This window comes from Mixophyes fleayi, chromosome 5 (genome assembly GCF_038048845.1).
Source record: "Mixophyes fleayi isolate aMixFle1 chromosome 5, aMixFle1.hap1, whole genome shotgun sequence".
Lineage (NCBI taxonomy): Eukaryota > Metazoa > Chordata > Amphibia > Anura > Limnodynastidae > Mixophyes > Mixophyes fleayi.
Window position 1 is genome coordinate 201,034,464 of NC_134406.1, and position 26,237 is coordinate 201,060,700.

Here is a 26,237-nt window from a genome sequence, read left to right on the forward strand (position 1 = left end):
ACTTCTCATGTTCACTTGGACTACTGAAAGCTGCTAGCCGACATCCTGGTTTCTTTCAGCTCAGCCTGTTCACCTGCACCAGCCATATTATTTGTTATTATCTGCTTTCAGCCTAATTTGGTATGGAAGGATCACGCTCTCTAAAATGTATTGCAAGAGCTGCTCCAGCTGAGGGTGTCCCTCCCTCAAACAACAAGAGAAATATAAAACAGAAATAGCTGGGCGCTCATTGGCTCTGGGTTCTTATCTATTGATAATAAATATTGAAGTTGTGTGTAAATTGTCAATTAATACAGTTTAATACAAATTAAAACAATTATTTATTTTTATTGTCCATTGATCTAACAAAAACTGCTATGGGGATGCCACTGCATCCAATTCACAGAATACAGTTGAACTGTTTCACATCTATGCCCAAAGATATAAATACATCCCTGAAACACAGACGGAGGAAATCTGGAATATTAAGTGATGTATTTGTAAGAATTGCATAAGTGTGTAATAAATTAAGGTGATCTAAAGATGAACAACCCCTTTAACTCATTTGAAAATAATGCATTTAATCTTTTATGCAACTATGTTCCTCTGTGTAACATCTGTATAAATAATCACACATCTTTAATAACAATGAATAGTGAACACACGAGACACAATACTACTCCATCAAGTATTTTATTAATATTTACTAGGCAGTTCACAAATGAATCTCAGATTGCAATAACAAATGATTTCTTTGAATGTCTTTCGCATTTCTTGACTCCGGAATGCATATATTAGAGGATCAATGACAGAATTACACATTATTAGGATAAGGTACATATTAAAGTGGGACATAAAACAGACACAGTAAAGATTCTGTGGACATGAAATCATCAGAATGAGGTGGAGAAAGAATGGAGCCCAACACACAATAAATATGCCAATCAATATTGTTAGAGTAATGGCTCCTTTCATACTTGTCCTCTGGTGGACTGAGTTATAGCCTGGCAAAGCAGCTATCCTCTTTACATGAGTGCGGGCCAACAAGAACATGTGTATATATAAGGATACCATGAGGAAAAGCATAGTGAAAAACATAGTAATAAGACATATTATGACATATGTTGATTCATAGTAGAGGATAAAGATAATCCCACATCCTGTGCAGAATGTCCAAATACAAGCAATAATGGTTCCAGCTCTCTTTACAGTCATGATGTTATGGTACCGTAAAGCATAGAAGATAGTGATGTACCTATCAACTGCTATAGCAAGCAAGCTGCACATCGAAGCCACCACTGATATACAGATCATGGAATCAAAAACATTGTCAATATGACGTACAAAGGCATCTTCCATAACTAGATGTTTATTGTTGATAAGATTTATTGTGATTGTCTCCCATGCATTTGACACACTGACTAACATGTCAGCCACTGCTAAGCTACATACAAAGAAATACATAGGGGAATGTAGATTCTTGTTCTTAATAATTGCTGTGATTACTAAGATGTTTTCAAGAAGACTTACAATGCCAAGTGTCAAAAAAACCTCAGCAGCTATTGCTACTTGATCACATGATGACAATTTAGTCTTGCCTGTAGGCATTGTGTTGTTGCCATCCAAGCTGCTTATGTTAAGGTCCAATATACGTTGATGCACGGATGAGTTCATCGCTAAAAAAATGTGAAGGTCCTTTCTTTAAATAGTTGGTCTGAAATTGTTTGCTCTGAGCCCATTGTCCCAGCAGCTGAATATACTGCAAAAAAACACACATATTCAGTTAAGTGTTATGTTATGTTATAATAAGGTACTTGTGGTGCTTAAAATGTTACATATACAGTAAACTTAACATAAAGAAATTTATAATGGTACAGTGTTATTCATGCCAAATACAAAAATGCATAACATGGTTGTCCAAAATCAGACAATTTTAGTCCTCCTGCAACAATATACTGTGTTTAGTCTGTCGGGACATGCGCCTGAGCTATCAAGCATTTGTGTATATCATCCAAGCAGAGTTTTTGTTGTCTTTCGACTACACACAGAACTGTTTTGCTCTGTGCAGTGGATACAATCATGTTGTACAATCATGTTGATAATAACTCTGCATAATATCCAAAGGCAAACAATATGCTACTATGTCCAGTACGGACTTTTCTTGAAAGAACATAACTTAGGGTGGACATTCCTGTTTAGAAGTTTAGCAGGAAAATGATATGAGAAAAGGAGGGTTACTAATCTATATAACAAAAATGATTAATAAGTGTTTACTTAAAGGAGCTGTGAATGTTTGGACAACCTCCCCTCTTTTAGTACTCAAACTTTTGTCGTAATCTACAGAGAGCAACAGCTTGGCAGCTGTGAGATCCTCCATGTTTTAACTTGTTTCTCTCGATATGATTAAAGCAAGTCAATCTTGTTTTATACTGAGTTACTTCAGTTCTATAATATAAATATTGGCTTGCTGGGATCATATTTTCATGTTTGATATATCAATTCAAAATACAATTTTTGTGTTTAGAACTACTTTAAGAGCAGAGGCCCTGATTCATCAAGGCACGTATTCTAAGCGCAACCCGTGTTTAGTGTTATATGCCCGTATTTAGGCTTTGCTTTCTTCCGAATCCATCAAGGAACATATCTCAAGATATGCGCGCTGTTAAATTCGGGTGTAGGTCTGCTGTGCTCTACTACACAAGACGCTGCAGGATACGTCCAATACCTATGTGGATTATAAAGTTGCAAAAGAACAGACAGGGAAATAAAAAAAAATTAAATTATTCCACCTGGTAATATAAAGACATTAATGATAAAACAGTTAAAGAAAAAAAGTGTTTTTCCCCCATGACACATTTATTAGAATGTTGTTGATGTCTACATAAAATGAACATAAAATCTACATACATAAACATAAGCTTAAATGTAAGCTTCAATGGGGCAGGGACTGATGTGAGTGAGTTCTCTGTACAGCGCTGCGGAATTAGTGGCACTATATAAATAGTTGATGATAGTACATGCCCTACCCCAATTATAAATCTGTCATCACATTTTAAATTAACATCCCCCCTCCAATGTAACATGGTTTTGCCAAGGTGCAACGTTTCTCATTTTTTTTACTTTCCTTTCCTTAGTGAATCAGGCCCAATGTGTTTTTTTGCGGTGAACGCAAGTAAATGGAGCAGGTAGCATCTGAACAACCATGCCTCAAGGCAAACGCTCCAGGCAGCATGTGCAATTACTAATGGGTATGGGGTTGTTGTAACCAATACATTCCATTCTGTTTACACGCTTTTCCCAGGATTAAAAAACCCTGCATGTTTACATGTATTTTGATGTGAATGGGTATGGGCAGTTACATCAGAAACATCTTTTCTATTTCTTTAAAACACATATTCTAATGAAAGGAACCTAAGTATATGGATTAATTATATTAATGTTTGCATTTTGATGCTTAACAAAGATATGCTAAAGGACTAGTCACACATTCTACAGTTAGAATAATTAGAATACAGATAACTTTATTATAATGAATCTTCATCTTTTTTTAATACGTCTTACGACGGCGGTTCCCAAACTGTGCGCCGCAGCTCCCAGGGGTGCCGCGGCGCTGTCACTGGGGTGCCGCGGGCCAGACATAAAAAAAAACAAAAACACAGTAACTTACCAATCCGTCGGGCGCCGGGACCCAGCAGCCTCCTCTCTCCTGCAGCTGTCACTGAATATCGACGTCAGTAACAAGCTGCAGGAGAGAGGAGGCTGCTGGGTCCCGGCGCCCGACGGATTGGTAAGTTTCTGTGTTTTGTTTTTTTTTATGGCTGGCGCCTGGCGTGGGGCAGAGTGAGAGGGATCGTGGCAGAGGAGGGGGACAGAGGATGGTGACAGCGGGACAGAGAAGGAGAGCAGAGGATGGTGACAGCGGGACAGAAGAGGAGAGCAGAGGACGGTGACAGCGGGACAGAGGTTGGTGACAGAGGATGGTGACAGCGGGACAGAGGAGGAGAGCAGAGGATGGTGACAGTGGGACAGAGGTTGGTGACAGAGGATGGTGACAGCGGGACAGAGGAGGAGAGCAGAGGATGGTGACAGCGGGGCAGAGGTTGGTGACAGAGGTTGGTGACAGAGGTTGGTGACAGCGGGACATAGGAGGAGAGCAGAGGATGGTGACAGTGGGACAGAGGTTGGTGACAGAGGTTGGTGACAGAGGATGGTGACAGCGGGACAGAGGAGGAGAGCAGAGGATGGTGACAGCGGGACAGAGGTTGGTGACAGAGGATGGTGACAGCAGGGCAAAGGAGGGGGACAGAGAGCAGAGGATGGTGACAGCGAGGCACAGGATGGGGACAGAGAGCAGAGGATGGGGACAGAGAGCAGAGGATGGGGACAGAGAGCAGAGGATGGGGACAGCGGGGCAGAGAAGGGGGACAGAGAGCAGAGGAGGGGCACAGCGGGGCAGAGGAGGGGGACACAGCATGAGAGGGGCAGTGGAGGGGGACACAGCGTGAGAGGGCAGAGGAGGGGACAGTGTGTGAGAGGGCAGAGGAGGGGGACATTGTGAGAGAGGGCAGAGGAGGGGGGACAGCGTGACAGAGCAGAGGAGGGGGGACATTGTGACAGAGGGCAGAGGGGGCAGTGTGAGAGAGGGCAGTGTGTCTGGATGCAGAGGGGGCAGTGTGTCTGGATGCAGAGGGGGCAGAGTGCCTGAGGGCAGAGTGTCTGGATGCAGAGGGGGCATCTTTGCATACAACTAAATAAGTATTTCTGTCCTGACCTAAATACTTATTACAATTTTTTGACCCAACTACTTCTAAAACAGGACTGCTCAATAATTATTTTGGATGGGTGCCTTGAAAAAATTTGGAGACTCTAAGGGTGCCGCGAACTGCAAATGTTTGGGAACCACTGTCTTACGACACAGTTTATGTTACTCAGTTTCTCATGTAATTAGCAAATCTGGGAGTTATTTACCAGACATACAGACATTATTAAGATGTTTTCACATGTATTTTATGTCTTCACATAAATGTGCACATTTTTTTTAGCTGCATATTGAAAATCTCATGCCTGAATTAGCTTAACTATACAAAACATATACCAGTAATGAAAAATCTGAAAAACCTGCATGAATATGTATTTTCATTAGCAATAATGCTTAAAAATTATTGTAGATGCACTTTATACTATAGTCACGTATTGTGCAGTGGAAATCAAAGCTGTTTATAGTTACTGAAGCATATAAAGTATCTATGTTATGTGAATTTTATGATTACCCATTTACTTTTAACACAATTTCAGCAGGTATTAGCAGAGGAAGTGGGTAGATGTTTTATACCTAGAATACTGTTTTCAACTCTAAAGACTATATCTCCAGAAATATTGTTAATTAATTTTTTTATATTTAAAAAAGAAACTTGAGAACATTCAAGGTGTTGTTGCATAACGATCTTAATAGAAATGTGGGAAAGTAAGGCTCAAAACCTTTATTATGTGTGATATGTACAGTTAGTCCCATTTGCCATAGTTGCTAATAATTATTCTGGAAAGGGCACTCAAACACAATGCAGTATCATGCTGTTGCTTTAGGTCATCCTGGCATTTTATTAGGCTGAACATGCTTGTACTCACCCTAAAGATATATAGATATAATAATTTGTGGTGATAGTCTGTTGGCTGCCACTGTTAAAGGATATTCCAATTACCTTCTTGTCACCAATAGAAAAACAAAAACACATATAATTTTCATTGGGAGAATGAAGATTTTAAAAGCCTAGTGCCTGTGGCCTAAATTATGTTTCGTTCAAAACACAAATGTAGGGGGGAAAAACATTTGTGGAACCCAATTTACATATCAATGAATATACTTCCTGTTACAGAGGCTCTGCCCATACAAACTTCCATTGACAAAAAGAGTATCCCATTCATCTATGCTACCTCTTTCTATGTTGCTGCATGGATCTTTGAAAGAACAGCCGCATGCATTTCTTTCTCACCACTCACCCACGCTACATGGTAGACACAATAGGAACATAATGGGCTTTGGAGACATATGGCAGATAAAGTAAGAGGAAACGTGGGTGTAAATTGTATGTAGAAATGATAAACTTAGAAGAATAATTGTAAATGTATGAACTACTGGGGCTAGGTACTGGGGCTAGAGTCAACCACAAAGCATTGTGGGTGATCCTATTCCTGTTGTTGGTTTTGTTATGTTAACTGTCACTGAGTTCTGGTTCTGTGTTTCACTCCTTGAAGTGTCGTTTCCTGCTATCATTACATATATATGGGATATGGCTATTATACTGCGATATCGGGATTATACTGAAATATTAAATGGAGGCCACACTGGAATAGAGGCATATGGGACACAAATAAAAAGGATACTTATGTATGGAAATAATAAATAGGACACACAGATATTACAAATAATGAGTAAAGGAATTTAAAGTACATATGCACAGATCAGCTAACACTCACCTTCTATTTTGCAAACTCATTTGGGCAGGGTCATCATTAAATTTTGCTTCATGTCATTGTGGGTAAATTGTTTTTATTATGATCACCTCAATGTACAGCGCTGTGCAACATGGCATACCTTTAAAAATAAAGGAAAATAGTGATAATAGATGTAGATATAAAACAGGCAAAGAAGTCAAAGCAATGGCCAACAGGAGATGAACGTCTGAGAGTTGTTTATTGGTATTCTATTATCTATATTGAACTGTTATATTATGTGTACTGTGTGTAACGGTATATATTTTTGAAGATACCTCACTGATTCATGCATCCAAATATTTACACTATTGTCACATACCGGACCCGCTGACCACTCATTCGGGGTCCGGCGCTCCTACCTATCCATTTGCAGTTGCTTTCTTTCCTGTACAAGTGCCGCGGCTCTCCCAACCGGTTGCCATCTTGCCAATTCAGCTCATGCGCGGACCCGGCACTTTTTAAAACTTCCTTCATTCATCCTATTGCTAATTGCCTTACTTACTGTATCTATTTAAAGCACCTGCTGCATTGCTTAGGTGCCAGATCTTCAGGTCTCCTTACCTATTTGGATGTACCTTCCACTAGCTCCTATACTTCCACTCGGACCAGTCTACATGGATCTCATGGTTCTCCTGCAAACACTCGCGCCTCCTATCGATCCTTGATCAGGGCTTCCCAACTCTCCAGGACCTCTGGGCTACACCACTTTGCAGACCTTCGCAATCCTGTGTGTGCCTGATTCTCCATTCCATTTTACCCGGATCTCAGCGTTCTCCTGCAGACCATTGCGCCTCCTACTGATCCTGCACCAGGGTTTCCCAGCTCTCCTGGACCTCTGTGCTAAACCTCTCTGCAGACCTTTGCACTTTGTGCGTTCCTGATTCACTACACCAACTTACCTGTATCTCTGTGTACCTCCTTCAAGCTTATAACTACTCATGTCAGCAGACTCTTCGCCCTCAGACCTTAGCTATTGGGTTCTTCACCTGGTCTCGCTTATCACCCACTTGAGGGCCGTGACCTGCGGTCAGGTAGTTAATAAGTCCATATTCCTTTGCTAAGATCCCTGGTCAAAACCAACCCTTTTCGTTAGACTCTGCGCCTCTTTGTGGGTAGTGTCAAGTTAAGCAGATCCCTACGATCCTCCAGACTCCAAGAGTGTGACAACTATTATGTTGCTTTATCGCTTTACTGTGGTTATTTACCCTCACCCACTTATTTCCATTATTCTAATAGGTTGTTATTAGAATCAGTGACATCTCATTTTTATTCACACACACACTGGTCTGGTTCATGCTTATTAACAGGCTGACTGCCTTAATCTATATACGTCTAATCATGGTTAATATATGTGTGTTTATTAATTTCAGGCCCTCTGGATTGGCCTTTCTAAGATTAATTGGTTTTCAAAAGAGATGTTTGGTCCATTAGTTTATGGACCGTTTGTCAGGTAATGTTTCAGCCACCTTTGTTTACTATTTACATTATAACTAATGACATACATAAGTTTGCTATGCCTCTTTGCTTAGGATCAATATACTATCACATAACATTTTCTCTAATTGTATGTTTAATAGGTTTCTTTTGCTAGAAGGAAGCTTGCTTTGGAGCTCGAAAACTGACAGGTACTAAGTTATTTTACAAATGCTGGGCCTGAGTGTACGTCCCGCTGCATGCCGTTTTTGCGTAAAATTGCTCTGTGCATGCTCAGAAACGGTCTGTACATCAGTGAACGCAAGTGCATGCAATTTAATGCCTACATTTTGAAGGATGGAATGAGAGTGTCATGGACTTACCTGATCCCCGCCGCTCCGTCCAGCCGCACTTCCGCATTCAGGACCATGTGACCGCACCCGGAGGCGGTCACATGACCACAACCCTAGAGGCGGGGATTTTGAATCCCCTTCAGTATAAAAACCTCACTCTGACACTCGCTGAGTGTCAGAGCAACACTTACCTGTTCCTGGCTCCTGCTCTTCGTGGATTGCAGTGTCTTCCAGTTTCCAGTGTCTTCCTGTGTGCTGATCTCTGCCTGTTTGACTTCCCTGGCTCTCCTATCCCTGTGTACCGACCCGGCTTGCTGACCATTCTCCTATTCTTGTGACCCGTGTACCGAACCTGGCTTGTTGACTCCGAGTTGCCTTCTGATTCTGCCTGACTCCATTCCTGTGTACCGAACCGGCTTGTTTGACTCCGCTACCACCGCTTCACTCCGCTGTACTACATCTTGAGGCGAACCTGGGGACCGCGACCTGCAACTCCTGGCAGCGAAGCCCACCCCGCCTTGCGGTGGTTCTTGGTGAACACCGGGGAGATCGTTAGACTCCGCACCTCAGGTAAGCCAGTGCTAATCAAGATTAGTAATATAGTATCCAGAATCTGTTACAGTTTGCTCTGACCATGGATACCACAGCTAAAGATCTGTTGGAGCATTTAGTAGGAAGGATGGATAAGCAAGAAGCTAACCAAGAGCAACTTTTAAAATTCCTCAATAGTCTATCCACTCGGTTGGATGTTGTCCAGAACACCCTGCTGGCTAGTGGATCACCTGGGCCGGCAGTGGACCCTGTACCTCAGGCCGCAGCAGCAGCTTCTTTCTCGCAGCTACGGTTACCTAACCCACCCAAGTTCGATGGAGACCCTAAAAATTGCAGAGGATTTTTAAATCAATGCTCCATACAATTCGAGCTTCTACCTGGGAACTTCCCCTCCGGAAAAACGAAAGTGGCCTATGTGATATCGTTATTGTCCGGTCAAGCTTTAGCATGGGCTTCCCCCTTATGGGAGAGGGACGACCCCATTCTACATAACTTCAACCTCTTCTTGTCCACCTTCAAGAAAATATTTGATGAGCCAGGAAGGGTGTCCAATGCCGCTTCCGGCTTACTACGTCTCCGCCAGGGAAACCAGTCTGTGGGGCAGTATGCGGTCCACTTCAGAACCATGGCCTCTGAACTTCGCTGGAACGATGAGGCCCTAGTAGCTACATTCTGGCAGGGCCTTTCAGACCGAATCAAAGACGAGTTGGTATCCCAGGAACTCCCTACGTCTTTGGACGACATTATCTCCCTCTGTGTCAAAGTTGATTTGCATTTCAAGGAACATAATTCCGAGAAGGAACAGTCGCGGCGTAGTATGATTCGCTTGGCCCCCAACTTCCAAACCCCTGTTCTTCCCCCTGAAGAGCCCATGCAACTTGGGAGGACCCGCCTATCAGCCGAAGAGAGGGAGAGGAGATTTCGGAACAAGTTGTGTTTATATTGTGGAGGGAGTGGCCATCTTCTGAGTTCTTGTCCCAAACGCTCGGGAAACGACAGGGCCTAACGAGTTCTGGAGCTGTATCGTTGGGCCTCTTTTCTCAGTGTCAGTCAGTTCCCAATAGTAATGATTGCCTGTCTATTCCCATTTCCCTTCAGTTAGGACAAAAGACCTTCCCGCAGTCGGCTCTTCTAGATTCCGGAGCCGCAGGAAATTTCATTTCTGCCACAGTAGTTAAACAATTCGCTATTCCCACACAAGCCTTGGAACAACCCATCTCTCTGATGGCCATTGATGGGGGAAGAATTCCTGAGGAGTCCATCCTGGTACGCACTATTCCTCTTCTGCTTCAGATAGGAGCACTTCATCGGGAGAAGATTTCTTTTCTAGTAATACAGAGATCTACCAACCCAGTCATCCTAGGACTTCCATGGCTTCGTGTCCACTCTCCCACCTTGGACTGGAAATCTGGTCACATATTGTCCTGGGGACAGTCCTGCTTCTCTCGCTGCCTACAGAGAGTGGTTCCTCCCAATAGTCCCAGACGTTCCCAAGAATTTCCTGTGACTCTCCTGCCTGAGCCATACCAAACCTTCTCTGATGTTTTTTGTCAACATAAGGCCACTAGACTTCCCCCTCACAGAATCTGGGACTGTGGCATTGATCTGATACCTGGTAAACCCATTCCCAGGGGCCGTGTTTACCCCCTTTCCCTCCCGGAGTCTAAGGCTATGGAGGAGTACATCCAAGAAAGTCCAAACAGGGGCTTCATCCGCAAGTCTGCCTCCCCAGCTGGGGCTGGCTTCTTCTTCGTAAAAAAGAAAGATGGGGGCCTCCGCCCTTGCATTGATTACAGAGGCCTGAATGCAATTACCGTTAAAAATCGGTATCCACTGCCACTGATTTCTGAATTATTTGACCGGATTAAGGGTGCCACCATCTTTTCTAAACTTGACCTCAGAGGAGCGTATAACCTTATACGCATTAAGGAGGGGGATGAACGGAAGACGGCGTTTAACACCCGAGACGGCCACTTTGAATATCTGGTCATGCCTTTCGGGCTATGCAATGCCCCAGCCATATTTCAGAGCTTTATGAATGAGCTGTTTCAAGACCTCTTGTACCAATCTGTAGTCATCTACTTGGACGACATTCTCATCTTTTCTCAAGATCTAGCATCTCATCGTACTCATGTATTGGAGGTCCTCTCTCGTATCCGAAAAAATCAGTTATTTTGCAAATTGGAGAAATGCACCTTCGAGCAGAGACAAATTCCCTTCCTGGGATATATTATTTCGGGCACCGGTCTACAGATGGATCCCACAAAATTGAAAGCCATACTTGACTGGCCCCAACCTTCGGGCCTTAAGGCCACTCAACGCTTCCTAGGATTCTCCAACTATTATCGTCAATTTATCAAGGGGTACTCCTCTCTAGTGGCTCCCATCACAGCATTGACCCGCAAATCTGCTGATGCTGGTATTTGGTCCTCTGAGGCTATCCAAGCCTTTATATTATTAAAGTCTCTCTTTTCATCTGCACCCATTCTTCAACAGCCAGATTGTTCTCGTCCTTTTGTCCTGGAGGTAGATGTCTCTTCTGTTGGCACAGGAGCCGTACTATCACAGCGAGGTCCTTCTGGAAAACTTCATCCCTGCGGATTCTTTTCCCGTCGCTTTTTACCTGCTGAGAGGAATTATGGGATTGGCGACAAAGAGCTCCTGGCCATCAAGTTGGCTCTCTCCGAATGGAGACATTTACTAGAAGGAGCGCAATTTCCTATCACCATATATACCGACCATAAGAATTTGCTTTACTTACGCACTGCTCGATGTCTAAACCCTCGACAAGCAAGGTGGACCTTATTCTTCTCACGCTTTGATTTCAACATCACTTTTCACTCGGGATCTAAGAATACAAAGGCAGACGCCTTATCTCGCTCTTTTGATCCAGCTGACATGGAATCCTCGAAAGATAATAAATTCATTGTAAATCCATGTCAAGTATTGGCAGCTACACACCTGAAAAAGGGTTGTCCTCTAGGCAAAACATTCATCTTGCCACATCTACGCACCCGGCTCCTTCACTGGGCTCATCACTCACTCTTCTCTGGGCATGCCGGCATTCGCAAGACCTGGGACTTATTGTCCCGAAGCTACTGGTGGCCTTCCTTGCTGGAGGATGTAAAGAGATTTGTTGCTGCTTGTTCCAAATGTGCTCAACACAAGACCTCTAGGAAGAAGCCTTATGGATGCTTGCTCCCATTACCCATTCCTGATTACCCTTGGTCACAGATCTCCATGGATTTTATCACGGACCTTCCCCCTTCCAAATCCTGTACTGTAGTGCTTGTGGTCACGGATCGCTTCTCTAAAACAGCCCACTTTATTGCTCTCAAAGGCTTTCCTTCTTCCTCCTCCTTAGCCGATATTTTTATTAAAGAAATATTTCGCCTCCATGGCTGTCCTCAACATATTGTCTCCGATAGGGGATCACAATTCATATCAAAATTTTGGCGGTCTTTTTGCAATAAATCCGGGATTAAGCTTGACTTTTCTTCCGCATATCATCCCCAGTCCAATGGGGCTACTGAGAGAACCAACCAAGAATTAGAGAAGTTTCTAAGAATATTTATCTCTAGTAACCAAGACAACTGGGTGGACCTTCTCCCTTGGGCCGAGTTCACCCATAACAACCATTTCCATGAGGCCATTTCTAACTCCCCCGTTCTGTATGGCTGCCATCCTAGACTACCCACCTTCTCTCAAGTCTCATCTTCTGAAGTTCCAGCAGTGGACTCTCTGTTTCGTAACTTCTCTGATATTTGGGAACAAACCAAGACAAATTTAAAGCAAGCAACTACTCGTTCCAAAAAATTCTACGATAAAAGGAGAAGAATGACTCCAAGTTTTGCAGTTGGTGACAGGGTATGGCTATCCACCCAGAACATTCGTTTAAAGGTTCCCAGTAAAAAATTTGCTCCCAAGTTTATTGGCCCATTCGCTATATCTGAGATTATTAATCCCGTAGCCTTTAGATTGAGTCTGCCTCCCTCTTTACGCATACCCAATGTCTTCCATGTCTCCTTGTTAAAACCGATGGTAACCAACAGATTCTCCACCTCATCCTCACTCGCTGAGTGTCAGAGCAACACTTACCTGTTCCTGGCTCCTGCTCTTCGTGGATTGCAGTGTCTTCCAGTTTCCAGTGTCTTCCTGTGTGCTGATCTCTGCCTGTTTGACTTCCCTGGCTCTCCTATCCCTGTGTACCGACCCGTCTTGCTGACCATTCTCCTATTCTTGTGACCCGTGTACCGAACCTGGCTTGTTGACTCCGAGTTGCCTTCTGATTCTGCCTGACTCCATTCCTGTGTACCGAACCGGCTTGTTTGACTCCGCTACCACCGCTTCACTCCACTGTACTACATCTTGAGGCGAACCTGGGGACCGCGACCTGCGACTCCTGGCAGCGAAACCCACCCCGCCTTGCGGCGGTTCTTAGTGAACGCCGGGGAGATCGTTAGACTCCGCACCTCAGGTAAGCCAGTGCTAATCAAGATTAGTAATATAGTATCCAGAATCTGTTACAGAGAGATGGAAGGGGCGTATACACATTGGCAATGTACAGTAAGGGCCTGGTTAGGTCTAGCACACGTACAATCATCCGATTCAAGCTAAGGGTATCTCTCAGGTACGTAGTTTTTAGCCATAACACTTGCACCAGCTAAAGGGCAGGTGTAAGTGCCAATTGATAGTGATAGCTGAAGTGTATACATGTAGAACATGTGTTTGCAATTATGCAACTGTAAAAATGCTTTTTATGTACAGTAGGCATAACATCCGAAAATATGTATTTCATATTAAAAAATATTTCTATTAATGATTATAGTATTAACAGGTGTTAATGTATTTATGTATTTTTCTGTGCATTCTGATGGGACTTTATATTGTATGTATGCATTGTGCGTATCCTGCAGGGAGGTGTGCATTTGGCAAATGCCGTATAGCCAAAAGCGTACTTCAACCATAATTAAATGGAAACATTTCTTCAGATACACTTGTATATTAATAAGGGCATGCGTGTGCAATTTCCGTCCGTTTAAAAAAAAAAGAAGAAGCAAACTATGTTTTCTGTATCATTTATTTCTATCAATGCTTTAGTGTTTGTTTTTGGATATATTCACTGTTTTTGGATATATTCACAACCTTTTGGCGTCACTTTTGCTATTTAAGGTTTGTTTAGTGTGCCACTTTGGTCTTTGAACAACGCTATCATATATGGAATAAATATACTTGAATTTTTCTATGAGTGCTGTCTTCTTTTCTTTCTTTCTCTCTTTTTCATATTTGCCAACTTTGGCTACGCGGGTTGCATCATAAGGCCCTGCCCTGTCAGACGTTTATCAATATCAACCTATCACAAAAGGGGGCGGGATCAGGATGACTCATTTAGCCCCACTACCACCCACTTAACCAATGAAGAGGTAACAATGCTGGAGGTTTCCCTGCTCTCTCGGGAGTCCGGGGGAACTCCCAAAATCCCAAAAATGTGGGAGTCTCCCGGACATTCCAGGAGAGTAGACAAATATATATATATATATATATATATATATATATATATATATATATATATATACATACACACATATTTAGATAGATATATATATATATATATATATATATATATATATATATATATAGCATAAGATCCTCTGCACTCACCAAATGCACTATTAATGCTATTCAGGTTGTGATCTGTATTAAAGCTTATTCTGTATTAAAACCAGGGAATGTTAGTTCAACATATTGCATTATTTGTTACATTCTTCTCCTTCTGGAAAGTCCTTTAATGACCATCAATCTAAACATGCATTGCTGTGCTATAGATATTAACATGGTCATTGATATGTTTTTAAGAGTAAGTACATCACAAGCAAAAGTAAACAAGGAGTTATCCTAGGAAACATAGAAGTTGCAAATGTATAGTAAGATATTTAATACGCTCCTATTTCTGGAGTTATGGCATAGTATACCGCTCACATATTGGGCCTGATTCATGTTTGGACATAAGTCCGTTACATGCCATAAATTACGTGAAATAGCTCTGTGCATGCTCAGAAATGGGTAAGTGGGTGAATAGTCACTTTAACTGCCCGACAGCTGCTAAAACATCCGGACGACAACAAGTGTCCAATTAGCGCCTACATCACACCACCGCTACCACCGAGTTTGTTCTGGTCATTATTGGATTGACATCAAAGGTTTGCAAGGTTTTTTACATTAACGATATGTCATCTAAGTCCTCCATTTGCTTTTAATGTGTAAATGGATTACTTATCCCCATTGGATTTGTTTTGATTTTTGTTACAAGTAATTACTTGAGGTCATTTTTTTTCTGTTCCTTTGGAGTGTGGATTTAACAATACCAATCTTTTTAACTATTTGTTTTGGTTCTAAATTATAAACATTACTAATCTGAAGATTTCAGTTTACACGATTAGAACCACATAATTACATGTTGTACATCGAGTTTATTTGCAACATGTGTATCTACTGATTGCACTTCATGTGCACTGAGTTTTAGTATCAGCTATGAGCAGCACAGTGTCTATTTGGTAATTATTTAGCTGATTGTTTTTAATAACATTGTTGTGTAGTTTTTATCTATTGTAATTAATTGGTGTGCTGTTATAGAGAACACTCTTTTTCAACTCTTTCTGATGCTGTGACTAATTGGACTTTGGATAATAATACATGATTTAATATTTAACTTCCAATTAGATTCTTCCATATCGAGATATTTCATATTATTTTTTAGATATCATTTTTATTTACATTTTTATGATTATGGACAGCGCTGTTTAAATCCATATACAATTTCTTCTCCATGCTCAGAAATGGACCTTACGCCCATGAATGATATTGCATGCAATTCATGTCACAACGCAAATGACACTTACTACTGCCTACAACTTGAAGTGAGGGACAGGAGTGGGAAGGGTTGGATGGACGTAGTCAAAGTACAGTAAGGGCGTACCGATGCGGTCGATTCAATTCCTAGGTTTCTGTTGAATACATTTGGTTTCAGATGCATCATTTGAACCAGTTACAGGGCAGGTGTAAGTGCGACTGATAGTGTTGACTGACACGACATAACCTTTGTTTGGAAAAGTAGAGGTATGTGTGCCACTAGATAGTACAAAACATGTGTATGCAAGTAAGATAGATTATAAAAATGCATTGTATGTACGGTAGGCATTAAGAACATATTGATTTATGTACCGTATATACTCGAGTATAAGCCGAGTTTTTCAGCACATTTTTTGTGCTGAAAAAGCCCTCCTCGGCTTATACTCGAGTGATAAATCAGATTGTTCCACCATTATACACTCCATTACATCCCTGAGGAAGCCCGCTGAGCGCGGGGGAAATGCGTTGGAATATCGATACAAACATCTTGACTCATCTTTATTGTGAAATCTGATTCATTTACCATTCATCGATTCACATCCCATTCATCCTCTGCCGCTGCAGCACTGGACTGCATTGACAGCCTGTTTAGGGAGACACAAGGAAATCAGTAACAGCCGGGACGTCAGGAACCTCCTGCGCAGGCGCGGCTGAAGAATGGAAACATCACTACTTCAACCAACTATGGGAACATAGAAACGGACCTTGTGCACAAGGTAACCAAAAGAAGTGAAAGGTGTCTCTTCTTCTACAAACCGTGAGTGTACAGACATTTTACATTACTGCCAGCCGCACAATCCTTGCAATATTCACGGATGTGACTTGCTACCATCTCCCTTTTTTTGAAGTCTCTGTGCATATTTACAAGCTGGAACACAGTAATTGAGGATAACAGGGTTCGCCATAGGTGGATCTATTTGACATTTGCACGAGTATAGCTGCAAATAGCCCCTGCTTATTACAGGTGGACTTTGTCAGACTGACTTTTCAAGAGTCTGTTTGCGAGACTGTACACTTGGACATTATTAACAGGTGGATTAATGTCATATTGTTTATAACCTTTTGTAAGATTGCTTATTTGGGACTCACTAGCAATCCTTTGGTTATCGTTATTTGATTGTTTATTTATTTTGTAATGTTCAGGCCAGAATCAATATTCTGTGTTACACAATAAAACTACACATTTTATATAAACTGTTAGCGTCAAGGTTTTTTATATTTATCTGCATTTTTATAGAGATAGGGGCAGCTTTACCCAATCCAGACTAGGTGCAGTATAATCTTTTTATATTTTTGCTTTTTGTTCTGTACATTACCTATAAAACCAGACTTTCCCACTCTAGGCTTATACTCGAGTCAACAAGTTTTCCCAGTTTTTTGTGGTAAAATTAGGTGCCTCGGCTTATATTCGGGTCGACTTATACTCGAGTATATACGGTTTTTAAGCCAACCATATTTTTGTTAATGATTATACTGTTTAGAGTTGTTAATTTATTTTATAATAAAAAAAATGTCATGTCTTCTGATGTGACCTTATATTACATATATGCTTGTGTGTATACTGCACTCTGTGTAGGGAGAGCGTACTTACACTCAGATTCAAATCAAAATGTATCTTGAGATCCGCTTGGATTTGAATATAGTCATAACTATACTCAAGTTCCATGCTCTTTTTTTTTTTTTTTTTTTTAATTGCAACTTGCATGCATCTAAGTCTAGTTTACATAGGGTAGGTAGAGGCTAGAGGCCTTGTAGTACATACAAATATTTTTTCACAACAAATGTTTGTAAATAAAGCATTTAAAGGCACAATTTAAATGAGTGTGTCCATGCTTGGATGCAAAATCTGAGCCCATTTTATCATATCTTATGCTACCTATCCCCAGGGCCGGTGTTAGGGTCCTTGGTGCCCTAGGCACACTTTCACATCCGCGCCCCCCCCAGGCACACTTTCACATCCGCGCCCCCCCAGGCACACTTTCACATCCGCGCCCCCCCCAGGCACACTTTCACATCCGCGCCCCCCCAGGCACACTTTTACATCTGCGCCCCCCCCAGGCACACTTTCACATCCGCGCCCCCCCAGGCACACTTTCACATCCGCGCCCCCCAGGCACACTTTCACAATCCGCGCCCCCCCCTCACCACGTCTTTCCTTACCTTTACTTGCTGCCATAAAGCTGCTCCTCTCTGCTCTGTCTCCTCCCATCCACTCACTGACACTGTCGGGCCGTGATGATGATGTCACGCCCGACAGGGAGGAGATGGAGCAGAGAGGCGGCCGTGGAAGGTATGGTCAGCGGTCGCCGCACAGTTTTAAAGTAATTTTTATTCTGTGGCGCCCTCCAGAGCCCGGCGCCCTAGGCAACTGCCTAACCTTGCCTAATGGGAGCGCCGGGCCTGCCTATCCCTGTTAAAATATATCAGGAGAAACTTAACTTACCCCCACATAAATTCAAAATGAAAGTCTGCACTCACTGGATTTCCATGCTGCAATTCTGGAAAAGCTTAATTAGTCTCAGAGAAATCTAAATAATTCTTCGGAAACCTAAACCTAATCAGGGATGCCTACATGAGACCTAGGCTGTGTCAGCTTAGCACAGATCTGTGCCTGATTTTGTAAACATTTAAGGAAGCTTTGTCCTTGCCCAGCAATTTGCAAATATCCATCAGAAAAGTAAATATTGTCATTTTTTTGCTGGAAACTTGTGGCGTGGACCTTTCACACTGTGCGTATTACAAGTAGATGGCCGGCAAGCAGGAGGCTGGAAGAAGAGGATAGTTGGAGGGAAGAAGAATGCCTATCTCCCTGATATAGGCGGGAGAGTCACGATTTCAGGGCTCTATTCTGCAAACCCAATCGAGACAGCCCTGTCTCGTGGGTGGGAAAGTTGGAAAGTATTAAGTTCACTGCTGCTCTGCATTGCAGAACAGGTGCTATGACATGGCAATGAAAGTGTTTGAAAGGGAAGGGAGGAAAGAATGTGGCAACCTAGCGCTTCAAAAGTGCTAGACACACCCCAGTGTGTAGTCACACCCCTATCCTGGAGTGGCCATGCCCCCACTCCCAATGCTGCCTACCCAAATGATTGGAGGTATCTTTGATGAATGAATTTATAAATTAAATAATGGAAATTCACAAGTTTCATTATCATTTGAAATGCCAACAAGGGACTAGTTCATCCATAATTTCATGTGTTTCACTCATATCTTCAGAATTACCTTTTTGGCTTAAGCAATTGTCACATTTTGTATGTACTCTTCTTCACATAATTTGTCATTCTTTATAAAGTAACTGACAGTCAATACAATCAATCTGATATTGGAACTTTCCAATACAATAAAGACTTCAATTAGAGGGATGGACATACTGACTAGTGATAAATACACAGCACAAGAAGGGGGAAAGTAGGGCCTTGGCTGGGAACTGGTACTCTGCAGAGCCCTCCACACGGGCATCAGCTTTACCTGCTGAACATCATACATTTTGAAGGTAAAGAAGAATATCTACTATCATAGAATTTCCATAGCAACCACACTTTTCCACTGTTACTCACTGCACATGACTGGACACGAGAGTTCATGTGCTTCTAAAAACTTCTCATTGCAGTGTATTTCAGGACTGTCAGTCATTTAGTGAATAACCACTGCAATAAACAGTGTTGAGCAGCAATCTGCGATGAGTGTTTATTTAATAGACAAATTATAAAGTTGTTAAAGAAGTTCTTAGCGAAACTGTACTTAAAGAAGGGACTGTTTAATCACCTGCTGCCTTCACTGTCAATACTCCTTAGAGTACTTTTGAATATGCAACTCCTATCCTCAAGATGCCCGGAGAAGTCAGCAATGCAGAGATTTAAAGTGATGATATTGACACTGGCAGAATTTAAAACATTGGATTGATGAATTGTGATTTCTGCTGTTTGTAATGATGTCTCTTCATACAAGTAGAGACATGTTTAAATGCCAAATGATATCTGAACAATATTGCCAATCTGGTGCATACTTTCATAGCACCAGTGTACCCATGTGCACAAAGCCAGAAAAGTTGTATAGTGTTTCCAGTCACAGGAACGCAACCCATCGGAAATCTGGAATTTAATTAAACATACTATTGGGAATAGAGATCCACTATCAAATACTTTGCAACAACTGGCAGACAAACTAGAGTCAACATGGGCCATCATCTCTATGACACAATTTTCACAGCTTGTTGCGGCTTCAATACATTTCAAGCAATTCTTATGGCATGGACTGGAATAACTTGATTAGGTAGATTGATTAATAAAGTGTTCACTCAGTATAGAAGTGAATGCTAATTTATTGACTTCAATCTAATATTGGTGGAACTTTCTCTCGTTCTTTCTCCAATTGTCAATGTTTTCTTTCTGATCATTAGTGAGGTGACTTTATATAAAGTTACTGAAGAACACAGTCAACTAACTAGCTAATAAACTCTTGTAGTATTCACTACTGCTTGTATATCCAAACTTAGGAAGATGGACTGCCCTAAGCTGTTTGGTTCACAAAAACCTCTTTAGCCTGAACTAAAGCTAAAATTCATCTGGATATTTGTGGAAACCTGTTTGGCAACTATCATCATCATCATCGTTTATATAGCGCCAGCACATTCTGTAGCACTTTACAATTATAATAACTATTGATTCTTTACACAGCCCATTGGTCTAAAAGCATATACCATTAGTTTGTGAATGACTGCATACATATCATTATTAGTTCAAGTACAGAGGCTGAGAAGACATTATAAAAACTGTGGTGGAGATGATGAAAATAATTGGACAAGGATTGTGCTAGCATTCACTATGGACCTCACAGAATCACTATGATCATTCTTGGTCACCATCTTATTTTATTGCAAATTGAATGAATTGAGAGTGGGGTCAGAAAGGGCCAATTTACTGCCTAGAACTGCTCAGAGAACCATGCTGTGATGGAAAAAATAAACATGTAATGTTTGTAGAGTGGGCACCATGAATTGGCTTCTATTTTGGATTGGATGAACTGCTGATAGTTTTGGCTTTAGGATGGATTTTTTACTCAATTATTTACTTTGTACTATGCAACAGGTGGGAATCAATTACAAAAGGAATGAAGAAACAAAAACACTTTTACTAATCTTGATTGTTCATCATATGTACTCACCAACTAAGCTCTGTCACTTTAAATTGTAAGTCTAGTATATTTTTTAAACTTTTCTATGGTACCACCCCATCTTTGTGAACTCACTCCTGCCTTCCATCCATCATTTGCTCTCAGGTTCTCTTCAAAGTAAACATTTAAAAAGAAGCGTGGCCTTAGGCACTTCACTCATTCTGTCTATCTTACCCTTTATTTACTAGTATTTGTAAAATGGAGCAGAACTGTCCTAACAGAGGATTTCAGTACATAGAAAAGGGTGGGGAGTAGTGCAATAGGCCACATGGTAATGATTGATATAGTGTCATTAATTCTCACCTTCCCTCTGCGTACCTCCTATCATTTGGGTAGGCAGCATTGGGAAGCTTTTTGAAGCACTAGGCTGCCCCATTCTGTCCACCCCTCCAAACCTCTGACTTGCAGAGCAGCGGTGAACAGAATATCTACCAACTCTCCCACCGATCTGGACAACGCTGGTGCAATTGGGATAGCGGGGCTGTCCGGCCTAAATCGAAATGGTTGGGAGGTATGCCTTTGCATGATTTGTCTTCCAGCCATGCTCTTTTTTTCCTATATTCTTTGACACGTAGACCCTTGAGTGTTTTTAGTTACAGTTTTCACAGATATAGGCTAAATTGCCTTTGCATGTTGATACCAATAGTGTGGCTTATGTCATGGTGAGTGCAAATTCTGGTGTATATGGATCTGTGTGTGCACCATTATTTTTGGAAGTAGTGCTTTGTGCGCTTGCCCAGAAGTAAAACAGCACATTATACACCAGAAACGCAATTTGCATTCAACTTAATATTAGCTCCAGAATGTCTACTGTGTGAATCTCAAATATCTCCAGTTTCATAAGGTACTGAAACTTTGCATATTGAGTATTACTATATCCAGTTTATGCAGACTCTATACCCCCAAAATCTTTCTCTTTGTTCTTGCCTTCAAACACAGATATTTTTGGTGACACTATTGAAATGCAAGATATGCATCCACATAAGGCTCCAAACCCATTAGTGTTTTGTTTGCATTTTTAATGCTAGGAAAGACATGTGTGATTTACATTTGATATGAATTGTTTATTTACATTTTACAAGCATTTTTAGACTTTGCAATGCAATGAAACATGGAAACATAAAGAAATGGAACAAGAGGCATTTTGAAAACTGTTACAACAACCCTACAAATAATCATTTCTAGTATCAGACCTGGGTTTAGTAACACTACAAAAAATATTTCTAGTGTCAGACCTATAGACATGCTATTTAACAAGCATTAGAAATGCCTGTAAAATGAATTTTAAAAACAACAGTGAGTATAAATCCTTAAACATGTAGCATGCATTGTATATAACTATTGGGTTACAGGGAACTGAACAAAACATTATCTGGCTAAAACAATGGACCCCTCAGGCTTTCATTGTTAGCTAGGGTTCAGTAACAGTGGTACACACAGGAACAAGTGACCATCACATTTAAGCAACATTCAAAATCAACCAGTAGAGTTGCACTGCAAAGTTTAACACTGTCAATTGTCAAACTGTCTCAATGGGGTTATACACAATTTAACTGTGTACACAATTTCATTTGAGTCATGTTACAGAGAAAGAGAGACATATATATATATATATATATATATATATATACACGCACACACGCACACACGCACACACGCACACATACACACACACACACACACGTTATTGATATAAGTGGGGGAAAAGTGGAATTAAATCAGGAAGTCATACCCTTCATCGGCTAGCTGCCTGGCTGAATAGGTTTCAGCTGCAAGCTTTCTACCACTGTATTATATATACCTTTCATTGTCTAATGGATGGCTTGCAACCTAAATATCAGTATCAATACACACATATATATATATATATATATATATATATATATATATATATATATATATATATATATATATAATCAAACCAGCATATTATGAGAATGCTCATTAATATTAATTGTATGCTTTATAAACAATAAGGAGATAAGAGACACAATTTATATGTAAGAATAGAACTGTGGAGGGCATTAAGTACATGTCACTGTGCACAGTGAGTTTGAATTTAATTAGGACTAAATCTTATCATTGCAAATTCACTATTATGAAAGCAACATAGTAACATAACAACCAGCTCCAGTGTCTATGTCTGATACATATCTAAATGTTGCTGGGCACATCATTGGTATCCTCCTTGCTTAACCTCTGGTTCACTGGTGAATCAGGTCTTGCTGGGGATTGTAGTTGAACAACAGATGAGTATGCCTTACATAGTCACTGTAGTGTAATAAACTCAAAATAGTATTAAAATAAAATAGGATTTAAAAGGGCTTTCAACAAGTATACATGTAGAAAGTTAATACTGTGGGAAATATGGCATTTTGTTCATAAAAATAACATTCTCACAGTTTTTAACCTTCAATGCTTAAATTATTAACTTAGTCAGACAAATCTTATTTATTACAATAAGATTTATGGAAATCTAACTTCCACTCCTTTCTCACTTGGTAAATAGACTGGAGAGATGGTACAGATATGAGATTTCAAATAAATATAGGATCTGTAACAACAAATAACATTTCAGTGAGACTGTACATCCTTTGGACTTTGACATGCCTGAACCCTCATCCATGATTAAAATATACTCTCCAGGCACCAGTTACAAAATAATATTTGTACATTGTAAAAATAAATGGAACACTCCCCTGAATTTGAATAAAATAATATGAGCATTAGACAATTAAGAGCAGTATGTTAGAATACCTTTCTGAAGCTAATGCTTACACAAAATACATTAGTAATCTTTTTTAAAAAAGTTGTTGTCCAGAAAAGTTGTAGGTATTGAATGTCTGAAACAGAAATGTATTAAAGTAGTTTTGTTACGCAGCTTTTTAATTACCCATCATTCCAGCATATAGGATATGATAAGTTAGCTGTATGTTTTCCTTCAAACAAAATAACATGAAAGTGTTTTCAATTTCCAATGCCATTAAATAACAAAAAGATTAAGTGTGGCTGATCTTGCTAAATACACTATATAACATAATTACAATGCCACTTCCTTAGTTTTACAGTTAAATGTTGCATGCGGCAATAGACCCAAAACTTTATTCTTTACCTGGAGCTCTTTAGGAATCCTCATATCCATTGATGTTATTCATGTTACATTCTTCATCAAGCTGCATTCACACTTTTTGCTGAATGGTCCATCATTCTGGTGATAAAATATAGTAGCAGTGAGGAGTTAGCTCAGTTCAGGCAGATGTCTGTTTTTCTGAATGAACAGATGTAGTCACCTTTATATATCCACAGAGCATTATCTGTAGACCGCACACTGTGTAGCTGTCAGTTTTATACCTTCTTGCAGCTAACAACACTGACATTGAGCTTTTGACTCCTCCTTTCCTCCCTGTCATCACCCAAGTGTTCTAAAATTAAACTATTTAATCTCGCAAGCACCACCAGAGGGCTCTTAAGAGCTTGGCCAAAAAAAAAACTGCATTGTTTTCATATCAAAAGAAAAATCTAACACGTTATTACTTAAGATTTCTTAATAAAAATAAAGAAACCTCTACAGACACTACTATATATTTATAAGTTATCTACATGCACTAATATTTAAGCATAAAAATGTAGTCTTCTGTGTCTAAGCAGCAAGACTGCAATTGTAAAGGATATTTTATGTGGTCTTATGCACTGTGCTGCTTGACACTTTGAAAACATTTTCAAAACAAAGCGGTCCAAATGTGTATAGTAAAAGCTCAAGCAAAGCTCTTAGTAATAATTAAAGTAAGGTGTGTGCAAACCAGTAAATTAATCCCAAAATTGTGATAACTGGAAAACCTGTTTAAATCATGCATGGACAACTTTCAAAACTTCTCCCCAGGGAGATTCCGGGGGAGAAGTCGCATCACCATAGCCCCCAATATAAAATGTCAAAATTCACAACATTGAATAGCGGTGGTGGGGCTTAATAACACGATTAAGCCCCGTCCCGCCTTTCAATGCCGTGTTTTTCGACGAACCCAGGAGGTTTGCCTACTCTTCCAGATGTCCGGGACGACTCCCCGAAATTCCGGAGCCTCCCGGGAATTCTGGGAGAATAGGAAAGTATGGTTTAAGCTTAAGTGTATTTTGACATTTTTTTTTAAGATCAAAGGGACAGTTCATCTTAATTTGACTTTAATTTAGATGTTTGTACATACCTTCCGGTAATGTTTACTAGATGCATTTCTGGATCTCTCTGGCCTCCTGTGTACTTTTTTTGGTTATGTTTTTATTATAGAGATAGGCAATCATATAACACTCATATCATGTATGCCTGGTATAGCCAGGTACATTTGGTTGCTTCCAGTTCATGGCTGCATTGCAATTTATTGTTATTTGTTTAAACAATTAAAGTACTATGGTTAATTATTATTTTGATAATTTTCTAATAAGTATAAAAAAAGTCAATAACTAGCGAGTTAATTACATATCAACTTTAAATAATCATGATTCTATCTATGTTGTATGCAGCATCTTCAGAGCGGACTAGAAAAATGCAAGAGTTAATTAATCTGTCAGTAAGACATTATCCTAAGATGACAGTGAAGTTCACTACAGCACAATTACATACAAGCATTTCAGTGTAGACGACTGAACACACTCCCTCATCCATATGTGGAAACACAAAGAAACAGCGTGGGGCCTCTTGGATGTGTAGTTAAAAAGAGTACATCACATTTAATGAGGTTTCATACCATATAGACACAGGCAATCATGTTTATACTGTATATTATATTGTAGCATAATATACCAAATATTATTTTAGAAATGAGCCATATGAGCCAAATACTTTTTTGGAATAGATTACTTTTATATTATGAGCTATATCAACAGCAGTAGTCATTGGCCCAATTTAGTAACACAATTAATCACTGTAGCCATAGCTCAGAAGGCTGATCAAGGTATTTTACACACTCTGCTTACCTTGCTATACCTGCCTCTGGGCAATCGCTGAAGTATACTTACTCCGAAGAAATAAGTTAGCTTGGCTTCATATAGTCCCTAGTTAGACGGGAGCCCTGAACTGGCAGATAGCAAGTCACTATGTATGATAGATATAGCGGGCAAATAAAGTGGTTACCTTTGTGTTTTATTGAAATGCAGAATGTTGATACTACAGTGATACAATTTATGATGATACAGGTCATTTTATAAAAATGATTAACAATAGGGTTCAGAAAGGCAACTATAAAGCAAAATATAGTTAGCTTATCAGGGCACATTTCACTGCAACCTTACTCATATCTGCAATATAGCCTCAAAAACAGAGAACAAGCAATTCCTGAATAAGAATGAGGTGACAATATCAGATTGAGAGAAATGTAG

At 40.4% G+C, this 26,237-nt stretch overlaps 1 protein-coding gene across 2 annotated transcripts; it reads right to left on the reverse strand.

Annotated features, from left to right (window-relative positions):
- Positions 1–656: 656 nt before the first annotated feature.
- MC5R (melanocortin 5 receptor) lies at positions 657–24,213 on the reverse strand. 2 transcript variants are annotated; one of them, XM_075211344.1, is made up of 3 exons: positions 23,983–24,213; positions 6,454–6,571; positions 657–1,738 (listed from the first exon to the last, which is right to left on the reverse strand). In XM_075211344.1, exon 3 carries the CDS (start codon positions 1,651–1,653, stop codon positions 676–678), a length of 978 nt encoding a protein of 325 aa, XP_075067445.1. In that variant the 5' UTR covers positions 1,654–1,738; positions 6,454–6,571; positions 23,983–24,213; the 3' UTR covers positions 657–675. The 2 variants fall into 2 exon arrangements, with proteins under 2 accessions (XP_075067445.1, XP_075067446.1); XM_075211345.1 differs by lacking the exon at positions 6,454–6,571.
- Positions 24,214–26,237: the final 2,024 nt, after the last annotated feature.

Excerpts from the sequence above, each read along its gene's own strand:
- MC5R (XM_075211345.1), bottom strand. The coding sequence starts at position 1,653 with ATGAACTCATCCGTGCATCAACGTATATTGGACCTTAACATAAGCAGC.